Source organism: Monocercomonoides exilis (assembly GCF_001643675.1).
Source record: "Monocercomonoides exilis strain PA203 chromosome Unknown scaffold4-2303458, whole genome shotgun sequence".
Lineage (NCBI taxonomy): Eukaryota > Preaxostyla > Oxymonadida > Polymastigidae > Monocercomonoides > Monocercomonoides exilis.
In genome coordinates this window covers 1,023,519-1,041,748 of record NW_027150549.1, presented here as the reverse complement: position 1 = coordinate 1,041,748, position 18,230 = coordinate 1,023,519, and the positions used below count along the sequence as shown (strand labels likewise).

At 34.6% G+C, this 18,230-nt stretch overlaps 3 protein-coding genes across 3 annotated transcripts; 2 read left to right on the top strand and 1 right to left on the bottom strand.

The window, feature by feature from the left end:
- Positions 1–1,543: 1,543 nt before the first annotated feature.
- Positions 1,544–1,750, bottom strand: MONOS_16258 (uncharacterized protein; the record flags this gene model as incomplete). Its single annotated transcript, XM_067869170.1, has 1 exon — positions 1,544–1,750. One exon carries the CDS (start codon positions 1,748–1,750, stop codon positions 1,544–1,546), a length of 207 nt encoding a protein of 68 aa, XP_067734706.1.
- Positions 1,751–15,303: 13,553 nt separating this feature from the next.
- On the top strand, positions 15,304–15,498 carry MONOS_9691 (uncharacterized protein; the record flags this gene model as incomplete). The annotated part of the gene is made up of 1 exon (XM_067880214.1): positions 15,304–15,498. One exon carries the CDS (start codon positions 15,304–15,306, stop codon positions 15,496–15,498), a length of 195 nt encoding a protein of 64 aa, XP_067734705.1.
- A 770-nt stretch (positions 15,499–16,268) lies between these two features.
- On the top strand, positions 16,269–17,213 carry MONOS_9690 (uncharacterized protein; the record flags this gene model as incomplete). The annotated part of the gene is made up of 1 exon (XM_067880213.1): positions 16,269–17,213. The coding sequence occupies one exon, from the start codon at positions 16,269–16,271 to the stop codon at positions 17,211–17,213; it is 945 nt and encodes a 314-aa protein (XP_067734704.1).
- Positions 17,214–18,230: the final 1,017 nt, after the last annotated feature.

The window sequence follows — 18,230 nt, the reverse complement described above, 5'->3', positions numbered from 1 at the left end:
TGAGAGCAGAATAATATGTCTTGTGAGTTGATGTATTGCCTGATGGATATCTTCTTTTATCATCTTCATACCCATCATTATCATAATCATCTCCTTTTTCATTTAAACCTTCTTTTTAATCTTGACATCTTTTTTTTTTTTTTGCTTTCACCTCTGCCTCTCTTTTCATCTCCTTTTTCTCTCTCTTTTCTTCGCCTTCTCCATCGCTCCATCTAATCTGCTGCAGGAAATTCCTCAACTCGCCTGCCTTGAAACCGCTTGTCCAATTTTCAAATGAAAGTTGTGTGAAAATGATGATAGAAGAGCTGAAGGAAGAGAAAAGAGAGAGAAAAAGGAGATGAAAAGAGAGGCAGAGGTGAAAGCAAAAAAAAAAAAAGATGTCAAGATTAAAAAGAAGGTTTAAATGAAAAAGGAGATGATTATGATAATGATGGGTATGAAGATGATAAAAGAAGATATCCATCAGGCAATACATCAACTCACAAGACATATTATTCTGCTCTCAGAAATGAAAGAAGGAAAACTCTTTCAACTTTCACTTCATCATCATCTTCGTTATCATCATCATTTTCTTCTTCTTCTTCTTCTTCTTCTTTTCTTCCTATTTTTAATCCTCCTCCTTCTCCTTCTCCTTCTCAACTCTATCCTTATCTGCGAACTCATCTGCCCTCACTCTCCTCTTCTCCTCTTATTCTTCATCAACCAATGATGATACCAGCCTCTTCAGCAGAGCAAGCACAACGTGTTCGCTTGGAGAGAGAAACTTTTAGAGCGCGTCAGCTGAATCGACATGACTGAGGAGGCAGATTAACTCCTTCAGCTGCACAAAAGAGACCAGCAGTTGTGACAGAAGAGCATACCCCTGGTCGAACAGAACAGGAAGAAGCAAAAAGAAAATGGATGAAATATGGAAGCGAAAAAAACAAAAAAGAGAATGAAATGAAAGCAGCAGTGAGACAAACGAAGTACGGATGACAATGGCTGTCTGCTCATCTTCTGCTTCGTCTTCGTTGTTCTTAAGAAGTTTTGGTTGTTGTTGCTACCGTTTTCTCCATTTTTGATCTTGACTGATCCAAAGCTGAGTTCTGATTCATTATCACTATCGTTGTGAGAGGAAATGGACCATATAGTATTTTTTTTCTTCATGTCTCCTCTTTTGTGCAGATTTCGTTGTTTTACCATTAATTTTCTTTGAACCATCTTTCTCTTTTTCTTTCAATTCCTCTTCATAATCATCGTTTGCTTCTTCATCCTCCCCATCATTTTCTTCTTCATCTTTTTCTTTTTTAGTCAAACAGCTCGCACACAGCAAATGAAGTAGGAGATTCGCCGGCTGTTCGTAAATATGGAACATGAACTGCGAAGGATTGACTTCTGTGTTTTTGTTGAGTGGATGCTTTTTCATTGCGTCAATCTTCTGCTGAATGCTTCCATTTTGCAGTCCCACAGCCTCTTCTTCGCTTATTTGAACCAGACTGTCATCAATGTTGTATTCGCACAGTGAAAACTGCTCACTCTGGTTAGGCACACTCTTTTGCTGCATCTACGACATCCTGTTCTGCTGCTGCTGTGCTGACTGCCCAGTTATCTGGTCTTCCACAGCCAGCCCTTCCTCAGCAGCCAATCCCTCGTCCGCACGAGGCACAAACATTAGCTTCTGGATCAACTGAATTGCAAATTGTCTCCTTCTCTCCTCAGCTTCTGAACTCTTCTGCTGCTGCAAAAGATGCTTTTGACAGTCACTGTGCATGGTTAACCCGTATGTCCTTACAAAAAGGGATCCTAAAGATGCATGCTGCAATGAGTGCGGGGATGGTGCTCCTGTTTCCTGCAGAAAGAGTGGAAGATGAGCTGGAAGAGATTGAAGGATAAAGAGGCAGATGAATTTACTCGGTTATGGTTGTGATGGTGACAGCTATAGTGTTGTTGATAACGACGAAGACTTGAGCGGCTATATTTTTTTGTTTGTGCGGATAGCGTGTTTGCTATCCAGACGGAGGTAGATGCAGATCACCAGATTCATCATCATCTTCACGAAGCGCGTCAGCATCTTCTAATCTCTCATTATCATTGTATGAAATATCCATTTCTTTTATTCCGTCCAACTCTTCACTATGATCAGCATTGTTGTCGTCATCATGATGGCATCAACCACAGCCTTTGCTCTCCCTTCCAATCGCATTCCTCCTTTCAAACTTCAAAATTGGGCTTCCATTCAACTCTTCCAACTGCTTGCAGTTCAGAAACAGGAAGGTGGTCGTGGAACAGAAAGTTCTGCAGGATGAAGGGTTGTTGATGAACAGTCTACGACAGTGTCTGCTGTTTCCCCACAGATCAGTTGTCTTCGAGTGTGTCTTGAAGAACTGGGCGTGCTGATGCAGATACTAATGTGAATTTGTATGTTGTGAAAAAGGAGAACAAGAGGAAGAAGAATGAAAAGAAGAAGAAATATGAGTTAAAAGCAAGTCGTTGGAGCAGGATGTTCAATATATATGGTATATCAGCTCTAAATCCATCTTGATTAGGTCAATCAATATTATCGATTTATGTGTATCTGATGGTTGTTATCATCTTGTATAATAAGTTGGAATAGGCAATGATAACAAGATGGAGATCGAGAGTTATTGCTAATATTCTTAGGGGTTTCTCATGATTAGATATTCAGTGATGTTCTATAAAGAAGGAGTTATTGATTGGTGTAATCGATGTGTATCTATAGCTGACATACCATATCTCCTAGGAGAAGAATTAGCTAAAGAATTAGCTGAAAGTGTTCAAGTTGGTGAATTAGTGGTGAAATTGTGTGAAAATTGGTGTTTTCGTTGATGAAATACATGTGTTGAACATGTGTTGAATGTGTTGATGTTACCGTTGGTGAAATCATCGGTATTATCGTTTGTGAAATCGTAAATAAAAATAATTGATTTTGTTTTTTGTTTTATAGTAAATGGGTCGGAAGAAGATATACGCAACTGTGGAAGAAGCGAAAGCGGCTCAACAGAAACAAATTAAACAGTTTCAGGAAAAACGTAAAGAAGAAACTAAGTGTTACAACGAACATGTATCTGAAAAACAGAAGAAGTTGATTAAGATATTGAGGAGAAAGCTTATCGAAAGTGATGAGCTGTTAGATGAGTTGATGGAAAAAGTTAATGGTTATTTGCCTGCACCGGGATGATTGAGTAAAATGTGTTAATTGACGAAATATAACAGACTACACACGTTCGTTGTATCGTAGATTGTATCAAACAGTAGTCAAGATAACATTATAGTTGATTGTCAACACCTATATTTTTTGAACAAATGGCATTATGGTGGATTGCCACATCGATGTTTTTCACTTGATTTGTGGTTTATTTTGGTGTATTTAGCTTGAAAAAGTGTCAACCGGCAGACCGGATACCAAATTGTGGCAGTATCGAGATGCTTGGGGAAGGGAAATATTGGGTAAAATCTCCGTGCTGGAAGCGTAGTCCGGTAGTCCGGTAGTCCGGTAGTCCGGATCTTTTAATTTCATCTGAAAAGAGCTGCCAACATGCTATTTCTGCCAACATGAGCATTTTACCCCTAATTTGTCATGATTTTGAGGGTTTTTATTTATTTTCGACTGTATCATCATTTTGCCACATTGCCACATGGAATCGTCAGTGGCACACAAGTTGTATCGTTTGTGTATTTATGATTCCAAATAAACGAATGTGTTTAGTTAATTTCCGCAGAACAATCAATGTCATCTTCATCTTCACGTCGTTTGAGGAGTTGTTCATACTCTGGCTTGAGTTTATAACACCACACTTGATTTCCTCTTCCACCTACTCGTGTTCTCTCACATCTGTCTTTAATTGCTAGTTGGAATGAGCGATCGTTCTTGTATTCAACTGGTCTGAAACATAGTGCTTCAGAACATCCCCGCACTTCTTTGAGTTTGTTGTAATGCTCCTGACAGAATACATCGATGACAGAGAGTGATGCTGCAATGATATCTTCCTTTGCTTCCGTTGTTGGAAAAGCTCTAGTGTTGAAATTGGTGAGATCTTTGCTGATGAAATAACAGAGAAGTTGTTCTTAGAATTCATTATCGAAAGAGTTAGTGAAATCCTTGTAGAATGTGAGATTGTTCTTATATTTTGAGTCACAATCACAAACAACATATCTGCTGTCACCAATCTCAATCTTTACCGGGTATGTGTGATTTGTCACAAATATGAAATTAGCTACATTCTCAGCTGTTCTTCTTGGCTGATTCTTCTCATTGATTCTGATTGTTGAATCTGTGATTATACTCTTCAAGGCATCGAAGTTAGCTGTTCGATCATCTCCAACATTCTTCAATTCGTTAAGTACAATGAGCATTTTCCCTTCGACGATGGAGTTGAACTGTCCTGTCAGTTCTGCAATCTCTGTGACATTTGAACATGAATATCCTGCCAATAGTTCAGCAAGTTCATTTGTCCAGACATTCTTTCCAATACCTTGCAAACCTTTGAGAACAAGTGATGTTTCTGCTTTTTTACCAGGATTTTGAACAATTGACGCAATCCAACAGAGGATGTATTGATAGAGTTCATCGTTGTCATTGGCGATAACTTCTCGTGTGAAATCGAGGAATGGTTTGATGATTTCGTCATTTTGTTCGTTTACCATTTGGTATTTGAACCCATGGAACAGGGAGAATATTTGAGGGTTATCTGAGAAGAACTTCACTCCATCGATCGACAGAACATGAGAGTATTGTTCGAAAGCTGTCTCAACTGTGAGAGTCTTTTTGTCATCATGCCACAGTTTTATTGTTTTGAACAGTTCGTACATTGCTGATTTTGTCTTGAATGTTATTGAATAACAAGAGGAGTGAATGTCAAACTCTTTTACAATAAATTCCATCCTTGCTTCAACAAACCTCAGAACTTTTATGAGATCTTCGGCGACTTCAGACAGTGAGGAGTATTGTTTTCGACAAGCTTTATCCCTGATTTCAGAGAACGAGAACGATGAGTTGAGATCAATTTCATGAACAGTTATCTCTCGTGGAGGTTCTTCCTTTTGCTCATTCTCTTTTCTGAGGAGTGGAATGATCACATCGTTGTAAAATGATGGATTCCATCTCTTGACAATCTTTTGTAGAACAAATAGATGTGACTTGTCATCTCTGTATCTGTTTCGTTTTTCTTCAAAGTGAGTGATTGCATTTGCTGTTAGAGCAGCTGTCTTTCTGATTTGATTGTAAAGAAAATCTATCGATTGGTCGTCGAAACCGTTTATGTTGACGAGAGAGTTGAGAGCTGCAAATAACGGTAAAAGAGTTAACTCAGAATCAAGTGACAGAGAACCTGTATCGTTATGTATTTCAACATCTTTGAGTCCATCAACAAGAGCAAGAGCGACAGTTGGAGACAAATCAACGACACCATCTTGTGTGAGAAGATTGTGTGGTTCAGCTGCCATTGTCGCTGATGTATTCTCTGTTTTGAGATCAATACCGAAAACGTCAAGAACACTCTCGAGTGATGAAAGATCTGTTAGCTGTCTGTAATTGTTGAGGGGAATGTATTTGGTGATGATTCTCTTGCCATCTTTCATCTCTCTGTATGAAAAGTCAGCTTGAACTTCAAGCCTCTGTTTTCGATCTCCAATGCCTGCAAAAATGTCGATATCGTACTCTGGACTCGTGAACACTTTGGTTTGTGACAAACATTTAAGGGGATAACCACACAGCTCACAATAAATGTGAAAACCACCATGATCTGTTTGTACAAGTCCGACGTTTCGGGGGGGGGGGGGGGGGGGGGGGGGGTTACTCGAGAATGGAATTCCTGATGGTTTTCGTTTGTTCAGCTTGAAGGGATTTGTTAAAATCAACATCAACGACACAAAAATCCTCACATTTGCTGATATCGACAGCTTTTCCAGTGTGTCGTTGGCCCTGCTTCTTGTCAGAGTATTTCTTGTAGTCGAACAAGTCAACAAGGTGATCTTTCATTCGTTCTCCCAGCGTTTGCTGTTCTGTTGAAATTGAATCAATTAGTTGTTGGATCACGTTGCCAGTGTCTGTTTGGGGGTTTGTCATTTTATAAAAATTAAAAAAAAAACAAAGATTTTTTGAAACAGATTTATTTTTGAAACGTGCATTTACGGGGAAGATGACGTCGAGGTTGATGTCGAACTTTGACGGGAAACAGTTAATTTTCACATTAAATGTATTTTGCCCACTTTACTCAGTTTGCCCGTTTGTCCACATATTTTGGAGAATATAATTTATCCTGTCCAGTCCTGTCCACCTGTCCTCTCTCCAGCACGGAGATTTCACCCAATATTTCCACGCCGCAGCATCGCTCACATCACCTGTCCACCTTAACCTGTCCAGGCAAAACAATTCACTGCGAAATCAACCAAAAATAAACACATTCAACTTACCCATTAACTTTTTCCATCAACTCATCTAACAGCTCATCACTTTCGATAAGCTTTCTCCTCAATATCTTAATCAACTTCTTCTGTTTTTCAGATACATGTTCGTTGTAACACTTAGTTTCTTCTTTACGTTTTTCCTGAAACTGTTTAATTTGTTTCTGTTGAGCCGCTTTCGCTTCTTCCACAGTTGCGTATATCTTCTTCCGACCCATTTACTATAAAACAAAAAACAAAATCAATTATTTTTATTTACGATTTCACAAACGATAATACCGATGATTTCACCAACGGTAACATCAACACATTCAACACATGTTCAACACATGTATTTCATCAACGAAAACACCAATTTTCACACAATTTCACCACTAATTCACCAACTTGAACACTTTCAGCTAATTCTTTAGCTAATTCTTCTCCTAGGAGATATGGTATGTCAGCTATAGATACACATCGATTACACCAATCAATAACTCCTTCTTTATAGAACATCACTGAATATCTAATCATGAGAAACCCCTAAGAATATTAGCAATAACTCTCGATCTCCATCTTGTTATCATTGCCTATTCCAACTTATTATACAAGATGATAACAACCATCAGATACACATAAATCGATAATATTGATTGACCTAATCAAGATGGATCTATAGCTGATATACCATATCTTTTGTTCAAGAGTCTTTTAACATGTTACGACAAAATGCAGATTCTGAATGAGAATTGGATGTTTCGCTGTTGCTTTCTTCTACGTTCAAATAAGCAGAATATTCTTCTCTTTCGTGATGGAAACAATGAATCTTATTGCAATGTTCGAGTCCAACACGCTTGTTTCGCTTTTCCAACATCATCTTCTTTTGCTGCTGCTTCTTCAAATGCATCATTTTGTGAAGATAGTTTTTGCTCTGAAACTTAAATTATCCTTGAAAATTCACTTCTCCTTCAGGTGCCTTCAGGTGCCTTGAAGAGTTGGAAGCGAAGTGAAAGTGCAACATTGTGTGAGCACTTCCGAATAAAACTGCTATCGTTCTTTGTTTTATCTGCTTCTCTGATCTTTTCTGAAGGCAGGTCTTTTTCTATTCTCCCATCAGAAAAAACTTGCTTCTCCACCAGAGTCACTGAAAGAAGCAAAAAAAGAGGCCAAAAAGCGCTGACACTTTCTCCTTCTTCTTTATCCTCCTCCTCTTTTTCTTCTTCGAGGTCGTTGTTGCCGTTATTTTCATAGTTATCGTCTTTTCCGCTACTCCTTCATCTTAACAGACGCACTCCATATCAACTTCCGCACTTTTATATCTCGTCCACTTCCCCCTTTCCCACTTTTCTTCATATATCTCTCAAAAAATCATTTCCCAAATTTTCTTTCATCTTATTTCTCTTCATCAAATTTTCTTTTTTCGTTGAAGTTCAGAAAAATTACATTCTTCTTCTCAACTTCCGCAGCACTCCTCCTTCTGCCTTATCATCAATTTCGCTCTCTCACTTCAATCACTTCGACTCCATCTTTTCGTTTCGCGATATGAGCATTGCAAATTTAATCTTTTCTATTCATTTCTTTCATTTTTTTTCTTCAATCCTTTTCATGCAATTCATCTGCTGCCTTCTGCAAGCATTTCAGGTTCGCTTCAAAAGCTGTCTATTTTCAAATTACGCATGCGGATTGACTTTAAACACCTTATTAAATCTTTTTTTAACAAAAATTAATGAAATAAAAAATAATTATCCACACCTCTATTTATTTTTGATATTCACGCTCATTCTTTTTTCACTTGTGTCTCAAAAAAAATATCTGTTTTCTTGTCAGCCAGTTCATCTGGGATATGTATATCTCATTATTGCAAACAAAATATTTCAACTTAGACATCACAAACTTCACAATTTAGTATGAATCATTCATGGCATCAAAAAAAGTTTTTTGAAAAATATAACACAAAATAATAAGCCTCACTATTTCGCTTCTAAATTTTATAAATCAATCAATCATTTATTTTCAGATAATCGTTAATTCGAATCATTAAAAAAGTAATATCATTTTATCATACACAAATAATATTCTTTCATAATCAATAACTGGACTTGTAGGAGGTCGTGATATCAAATAAATAAAATATTAATAATAACTCAATAAATTAATGTAATAATGGAATTTTTTTGTATTTTCTCAAGGCAACTTGGTTTTCAAAAATTCACTCAAGATTCTTTTTCTATTCATTTATAAACATGTATTTTTGCCTTTTTCATTTCATACCACAATTATGAAAAAAAAGATCATTCTTCGAACAAAGTTACGATAAGAAAAACTATCACCCATGTGAAAAACGAAAGTTTGTTGATTATATTTATCAAAAAATTTGTAAATAAAAATGAAACATGTATTTTGTTTTTGAAATTTTGAAATAAGTTATAAATAATTTGAGTGATCATTTTCGAAATATCAAATTTTTGATTAATATTAAACATTTGCATCTTTAATAGAAAAAATCTCTTTGAAAAAATTATTGGTGAAAATGAAAATTGAGAATATTTATAAATTTTTATTCCAACTCACAAAAATTCATCTGATTGGATTAAACAACATTGTCAAGTATTTGAATTTATGCTGATGATTTTTGGTGAGTTAGAATGTGGATGTGATTAAAATACTTAATCTTCATTTTCACCTGTAATATTTTCTAAATGAATTTTTTTTAAAAAAAGACCCAAGGTTGGAAAATTTTTTAGAATATTTTCAACGCAATCAGAATAAATATTTCAATATTGAAAGAAAAAATTATCACGTATTTATTTTAAGTATTTGTTTTTTCCAACAACAACGAAACTTAAAATATTTGTTGGAAAAACTAATTTCTAATACAATAATGTTTTTAAAATTGCTTACAACCGGAGCAATTATTGATATTAATAATTGTGCTCATATGTAATGAGAAATAAATAACAAAGGAAAAAAAATCATCTTGCACAGAAAAATGTGATTTCAACAAATGTGCATAATAGAAAATGCGATTATATTTCATTTCTTCTTGATAAAAATTTATTTTTCGTATTTGCTTCAAAAATTTGATTCAATGAGCAAAACTTGAAACAGCTTTTTTTTTTTTTTTTTTTTGTGGTTACAGGATCAGTGTTTTGTTAAATTTAAAAATAAAACAAAAATGTCAATCGAGAACAATATTCATGAAACACAACGAAATGTTTTGGAACAATTGAAAAAATCCTTTTCTTTGAAGAATAGAGTGTTGTTTGAATTTCGTTCAAAAAATACAACAATATCGTCTATTTCGATAAAAGCACAGTTATTGTCCAGTTTATTATTGATGCACCTTGACAGATTTTCAAACTCTCAGTAACACTCAAATATTCTGTGCTTTTCACAGAAAAATGACAAAGATTTTGTTTTATCCTTTGCAAACAAAGAATTGTTTAAAAGAAGAAAGTACATCAGTTGAGAGTTTCGGAAATGTGATCCTGTATCACACATGAATCGAAATACTTTCTTTTTTTCGAGAATCGGATTTGATAAAAATTGTTGTAGACATTCTATTGTGAACTTGTAGTCATGGGACAAAACGTTAGAAAAAAAGTTGAAAATGTGTTTCACTTTGTTTTCGTTTTCATTTTTAAAGTAATCGATAACACAGAATTGAGACACTTCAACTTTGTTGAAGAAATCTCCACTTGTTTGGTTCCTTCTCATTGGCAAGGACCAGTTTTCTTTGCAGTCAAATAGAAATAACACCTCATCCGACTTAAAGTTATTTTTCGAATGTCGAAAGTATTGTTGTTGGTTGTTGGCCAATATTCTGTGTTTTTCAATCAGTCTTTTCGTTGCTTTCTCTTCATTGTTAAGTTGTTCAGATCGTTGGAATAAAAGCTTCTCCTTATTCTTTAGTGAAGAGTACACCTCAAACAAAACACAGACGTCCGTTCTCCTCGTTGCCCTTTTTATGCATCGGGAACTTTTGTAGAATTGACTTTTTGACAACTTTATCTTTGTTTTACTAACAAACTTTTCATGCAATTCTGATTTTGGAATGTTAATAATTCGAACAGGTTGCTTTGAGTGTTGGAATTTTTCTTGTTCATGTGAATTAAAGAGAGTTACTCCAAATTCTCTGACATCGGTGTTGTTCACTGGATTTCTTGTCGAAAATGACTGTTTTGAAGAATCGATTGAAACATTTGGAACATGTTTGAAAATGTTGTTTGGAGAATAATTGTTTCTATGAATTGATTCAAAATTGTTGAACGAAGCATTTTTGGGAGCATTTGCGTCTTTCCGATATGTTGGAGAATGATGAATATGCTTATTATGAAATTAAATGTTCGCAAAATTGTCGCAATTTTCATCTGAAGTGTTGTTTGATTTTGATTGTGATGATGAAGAGAAGGACGCTGTTGAAACCTGAGGATAATGAAGTGGTTGAGTTATCAAAGATGATTCACTAGTGATATATCTGTTGGTGAAGTGAAGTTTTTTGATATTGAATTATGTGGATGAAGTGATTGAACTCTATTTTGCCTTTCCTCTTCATTGCTTTCTTGATAAGCAACATCATCATGAAATGAGTGAGAGTTTTGATAGTTGATTGAATGATAAGAATCGTTCGAAAAATGACAGAAAGCAAATTAGGCGAAAAAATGTCTGTCACAATTTAGTCAACATTGCTGTCTGTTTTTTTGTTCACAGAAAGGATAAAATGAGATCTCATATTTATTTGCACTTTCATCACTGTTGTTATGCTATCACGAACAGTCGTTATAACATCATCATTACACATACACCACACATAAGAATTTTGCTTTGGAAAATTTGAACACTTCTTTCTTTGGACAATTGAGTAAAAATGACCATGTTGAATGTCTTTTTGATGGAAAAGCAGTTCTGTCAGTATGTAGTTAATTGAGCCTCTCTATAAATCGCTATCAACAGAAGTGGAATGGCTATCACTTTAAAATGGTAATGTCTCGTTTATTTTTTAATTGATATCTCTTTCATTTTTTTATGGTTCGAAAAACACTGATAGAATTTGAGGAAATTGCTCCATTTTCAAATGCTCAAAAAAGAAAAGTTTGTGACTGACAATGCTCACAAAAAGCATATCTGTTATTCTTGTTGCTGGTTCTCATTTTGAATGAAGCATTAAATGCTTCGGTGCAACTGGATCTAACTGGTCGAAGAATTGGTGTCGACTCGAATGGACCATTCACAGAGCAATGATATTTTGAACAATGTCTTGGAAATGACAAACTTGTGTTCAATTGATACGCACAGTTCGGAATGATTATCGATAAATCATTGAACAAATCCAATAAAGTTTCATAGAATTCTTGCTGCAATCCTTGTCTCAGTTTATGCCTTTTTTCAAATTGTCGAAGAAAAAATGGTGACCATCTTTGTTTCAATTGTGAATTCTTTGTTTTGATAGTTATTTCTTTAGAAACGAGATGTGAAAGATTAGAAAAAAAGAAGTGAACGTTCCATTTTAAATAGGCAAATCTAAACATTTAACAAAAATTACTCTAAAAATGGAAATATGGGAAGCCAGATAACAGCTGTTTCCAAAATTTGGCAAGCAGAAAAAAATTATTCTTTCATCTACGTTTTGATTAACACGAATGACAAGTTCCTTATCGATAACCATATTCTGATCGATATGTTTGTAACGTCCATCATCAATTCAGAAGAATTGCTTTTGATTATGTCGTCTTCTGCATGCATTTGTATGCAAGGATCAAGATTTTTTAAAATCTTTTCATTTTCCTTATTCCCACAATTGTTCTCAATAGGAGAACTTTGATAATGGTTCAAAGAAATATTAGTATCTCCTTCTCGAAGATAAATATTTGTCCTTGAAATTTCTTTAATATCTGAAAAGACATTGCTAACCATTGGATGTGTATCGATGTGTGTTCCAGAGATAATAATGTTCTCTTCAAAATCGCAATTTTCTTGAAAATAATCTTCCAATGGATCAATCTCTATTTCCATGTTTTCTTCCCCATTCAAGATCGCAAAATCATTGACATTTGCAAAATTCACCTCTATGAAAAAAAAAATATTTTTTCAAAATTTTAATATTCTTTTAATCAAAATTTCATAATACTGCAAACTATTTTTGGAAGAAATGATTCTTCGTGATCATTCAGATGATTCTGTCGAATTAGCAGAAATAAATTCTGAAAATCTCTTTTCTTCTTCGTTGCTAAGTTCTTATTCATTTTTAAAAAAAGTTAAAATAAAAAAAAAAAAAAAAATACGAAAAGCAAACTTCTTTTCGAAGGAGGCATTTTTGGATTTTGTGTATGAGATATTTCAAAAGACGTTGAAGAGTTGCTTTGCTTGGAATAATTGTAATTTCCTTGCGTGCAGCGGAATCAAAAATCTTGCAGCTGATGAAATGAATATTCAAGACATACAGTCTTGAGTATTGTGACTTTCGTATGAACATTAGCTTCTGAATTGTGTGCCGATGCAAGGCGCATAAATTCATATTTAATTTTTTCTTTGTGATTATATGAAAAATAAATTACAGAAAAAAATCATTGTTTGCAATTGAAAATATAATTCCTATAAATATGTTTTGTATCTCGTGAAACTTTTTTTCCTTTTGTTTGAAAGTTTGAATGTGATAATAAAAAACATATATATCACTTTATTTATATTTCTTTTAAGATTTTCGAAGTTTCGCTGCATTTTTGATTTTTTCAAAAAAGATATAAGTGTGAAAACTTCTCTTGATTAAGGAATTGTTTGAAAGAAATATTTTTTTGAGCTATTGGAAAAACAATCTGAAAAGGTTGAATCAAAAAAAAAATATTTTTTTTGTTTCAATTTAACTTTGCGTTCATTGAAAAATCTCATTTCTGAGTTTCAAAGAAATTCTGACTTGAATCATTTAAATATATATATGTCAGAATTTTTTTGAAAAGTTCATTTTGTTAAATTTTAAAATAAAATAAAAATTTCATATTTCGATTAAATATCAGTTCTCACTCACGGGACTTCACTCAAATGGAAATAAAAACAATGTCAAGATATTGTTTTCATGACAGCGAAATTTGGTGAGCGGGAACGGAAATATGATCAAAATATTAAAATTTTATTTTATTTGAAAATTAAACAAATGGAACTTTTCAAAAAAATTTTGACATATATTTATTGTAAGCGTTTTCGAAATTATTTTTTGTTTTATAATAAATGTATTTTCAAGGCTAATGCTTATAAAGCAAAAATACAAGAGTTTCAAAAAGCAAACTGTCAAATAATAAAAATGGAATTACTTCGTAACTCAAATTTTCGTCCTGTGGTGTGAGATGATTGTTGAATACATTTTCACAGACATTTCAATTTCCGTTTTTAAAAACTTTTTCAGTTTTTATTGCAAAATTTTACATACAATTTTAGAAATCAGACAAATTCATGGAAAAAAATTTCGTTTGAAATCGTGGAAGATAACTTATGGATATCTTATAACAAAATGGACAAGAACTGTGAACCCAGGAAAGACTGGCATAAGTGTTGCTTATGTCCAAACAGCAGGGATGGATTTCCATGTGGGGTTTCAGGTCGCAAAAATTATTCAACAATTGCTAATCATCGTTGCTTAATACTTAACACAAATCAAATATCAACAATGATGGAAAAACTGCAGAGAGCAAAACAAATAAAATTGAGTTTTGAGTGCTTCACAGGTTCATCGGATCAACTATCTGAATTGGAACAATTGTATGTGAAAATGATTTGCAAATCAAACATTTCTTTTCTTTCGGCATCGTCAAAAGAAACAAATGATTTCATATCTTCATTAATTCAGATTAGTCAAAAAAATCCATCTGTTCCGGTGTCGTCGATATTCCCAAAATTATCAAGGCGAAGAGTCTGTTTTATGGTACAGAAACAAAAAAGTCAAATGCAACTGGAAAAGCAGACAAGAATTACAAACAACGGACTTTGTATTTTGTTGGATGGAGCTACTGCAGCAAACAAACAGTATACGGTTGTGACTGTTGCAACACTATCACTTCGATCATCTCCATTTTTCTGGGGTTTATATCCTTCATGTTCAACTGCGCATGAATACGAACAATTTATTTTGAGCCTTGTTTAAAAAAATATCAACCCACAAATCAATTATGAGAAGTTTCTGCTGTGATTGTTTTTCTGCTCAAAAAAAAAAGCTGTTGAAAACATTTCTGTCCAATGTTTGAAAGACAGCGTTACTCGTTAATCGTGCTCATTGATTGCCCCTATTTGCATTTTCTGATGAAATCATCTTCCAAATTTAGTTATCTCCTCTTCTTTTAGAAAATTTCCATTTCTTTCAAATCTTCAAATCAAATTTCTAGAATTTTCATATTTAGCCCATACCAGAAGAATAAAACAACTATTAGGAAAAACCATTCCTGTATTTTTACCAACGAGATTGTTTAGCTTGTTTTATATTTGTTCATTTATAAGGAAAAACAACGAAGTTATCAGAAACGAAAAATTTATAAGTAACAAAGATATATTGAGCATCATTTTCTTAGAAATAATTATTAATCCATTTTTTCGCTTGCATCTTTGGTTTGAGAGCAATCACTCTAAGCTGTGTCATGCATTTCCTTTATTTTCACTACAATTGGTTTTTTTATTTGTTTATCAGAAAATCCCATTTTTCATCACGGTATTTGGCTCAATATAATTTCAATCTTTTTAATACAATTGCATAATTATTTTCTTATTGGAACAAAAAAAGAAATAATAGCTCTATCATTTGCCTTAACACGAACAGGAATGCAGAATAACCGTTCACAACAGATTTCTTTTTATTATTTCAAATATTTTTATTAATATGATAAATTCATTTTTGATCCAGAAACTCAACCTCATTTGAATGAAGGACGAAGAAAGAATATGAATTTATCCGATAATTCGCTTTCTGCAAATCCTTTATCTTCTTTGATTTCATCTTCAGGCAAGGGCTCGGGCATTCGTTACTCTGGTTTTGATGCAACAACAAGCATGTATACTCCATTGGACAGCGAACAGCAAGCACAAGCTTTCAGGAACCTTGACGACGAACCGTCAAACGATGTTGAAAATTGTTAGGATGTGGCTTAACATTTAATTAAAAAAGCCGAAGAGGATTGTGAAAATGATCACAATCAAAAACTGGGAGATATATCACAAATTATTTGAACCATCAATGAAAATTTATTTGAATCAAAATGTGATACACAAATTCATTCATCTTCAAGTGAAATGGATGAATTAAGTGAGGAATCAGATAATGAATTTGGCTTTTATGAAACAGAGGATGAAGCGATTAATGACATGTTTGAAATATTATCATTTTCATCATCATCATCATCTTCTTCTTCTTCTTCTTCTTCTTCTTCTTATTCTTCTTCTTCTTCTTCTTCTTCTTCTTCTTCTTCTTCTTCTTCTTATTCTTCTTCTTCTTCTTATTCTTCTTCTTCTTCTTCTTCTTCTTCTTCTTCTTCTTCTTCTTCTTCTTCTTCTTCTTCTTCTTCTTCTTCTTCTTCTTCTTCTTCTTCTTCTTCTTCTTCTTCTTTTTCTTTTTCTTTTTCTTTTTCTTTTTCTTTTTCTTTTTCTTTTTCTTTTTCTTTTTCTTCTTTTTCTTCTTTTTCACCGTTATCGTCATCACCTCCTCCGCTTCTGGTAGCTCCGTCTCAACAATCTGTTTCATCTTCACAAATGACACAAAATAATCCGATTGATTATTCAATCCACACACTAAATTCGTTTGAGCCAACACCTCAGCGTAAGACACCCCAAAAACCATTTGGAACAGCGAAAAAGAGAGCGATTTAGGAAAAGAAGCGCTTCACAAATCGAAAACAACCAGGCTTGGAGCAATGCAGCCGGTGATTGAGATTACAGAGCATCCGAAGCTGAGTTCTCTCACACAAAGATCATTTGTGACATTCTCAGGAGTCGACAGATTGGATTCGAGCCAGCCACTCGTTGATTTTCAGAATACTTCAACTTCAGCTTCTTTATATCAGTCAAACGCGATGAGCAATTCGCCAAAGACAATACGCCCTGAGTTGCTTCCTCTCCAATTCCGACATTTGAATATTTCTGTTTTTCAATCACAACCCCAATTTCAACCTCAATTTCATCCTCAGACTCAGACTCAGCCCAAGCCTCTAAAGCAATATTTTCCCTTGAAAGAACATCTTGTTTCTAAATCGTCCATTCAGAACGCCCCTCGTGCTGCGTCTGATGTTATTCAGCAGAGTCCACCGATTGTTGTTAGTCAGCCAGTTTATGTAAATGTCAAGGTAGCAGATGGTTCAAACTTCACAACAACAACAGTTCATTCGCCTTCGATGGCGAATTTAGCAGAAAGCACAATATTTCCAGAGAATGAAAGCAGGCCATTCAGTTTTGTGCCTCAGCCTCCACCAACAGACGAAGAATTCGACGAATCTCTGCCTTTTTCCAACAAGAACGAGAATGAGAATGATAACGACGATGTCGATGATGATGATGACGATGATGTTCCGCCTCCTCCTCCTCCAGCAGATGCAGCCCCGAAGCCTCCGAAGGTTCTGGCTAGCCTGTGCTTTCGTGTAATTCCCAACGGCCCGAAGACCCCGTTGCCCAAGCAGTCCACGCCGACCCCTCCGCCGCCAGTGTGCTCTTCGCTCGTGAAGCCTCCCTCTGCCTCGCTACTGCCTGTGCCGCAAGGCCACGCGAAACCGGAGTCTCACTCGTTTCTGTCTCCCTCTCTCTTCAAGCATCTGAATGCGCCGAAAAGGATTGCCTTTGGGCAGAATGCTGTGCATGCACAGTAGGCTTCTCCTTCTTCCTCTAATTTTTCTTCCTCTTCTTCCTCTTCTTCTTCTTTTTCGTCTTCGTTTTCTTTTGCGTCTTCAACATCTTCAACATATTCTCCATCTTCTGCATCTGCTCCTTCAGATGTATTGCAATTGCAACCTTCGCTTTCCAATGCAAGTGCTTCATATGCTTCATTCCCATTGCCTAGTTCGTCTCAGACTTCAACGACGAATTCATTTCCAACTGAAACACAGACATCTTTGGCAAATCACTCTGAGACTGCTCAAAAAACACAGGTTGCATCATCCAATCAATCTGATTTTTCAATTTCTTCTTCTTCTATTTCTTCTTCTTCTTCTTCTTCTTTTACTCCTTCAACTATCACATCAATGCAGAATTTCCAGACTCAACAGCAACAGCAACAGCAACAACCTTCTGCTCAAATTACGACAAACATTATCAAAGAAAGTGAAGAAAATGATTCTTTTTCATTTTCACATCATATCAATGATTTTCGTATTTCTTTTGAAGCTACTTCTTCATTTCACATAAATAAAAAAGAAGCAAAGGAATGCAAAAAACATTCGACTTTTTCTTCCAAAATTACAAAACAAACAAAAAAGCAATATTCTTCATTATCATCTTTTTCTTCATTATCTGCAAAAGTAAATTCAAAATCGTGCGTTTCAATTCTTCTTTCTTCTCAAAGAGGCTTGAAAAGCAATGGCAGTGTGTGCTCTCTTTCTGCCATTTGTCAATGCATGGCTTCTCTGAATCTTGAATTAGAAGAAATTTCTTCAATGAACAGCATGCAAAAAACATTCAAGCAGCTGTTTCATCTTCTTCGAATCTCTTCGTTTAATTTTAATGTGTGGGATGGAGGACAAATAAATAAATTTTACGACACTTATCTTGGAGGGAAGAATCAGCCAAAAGAACTATTTGTTGTTTTTAAAAGACTTCTCAAAGTTCTTTCAAAAAACTGTAATGAAATAAATGATATGTTTGCTATCATTTAATAAAATGTTTTAATG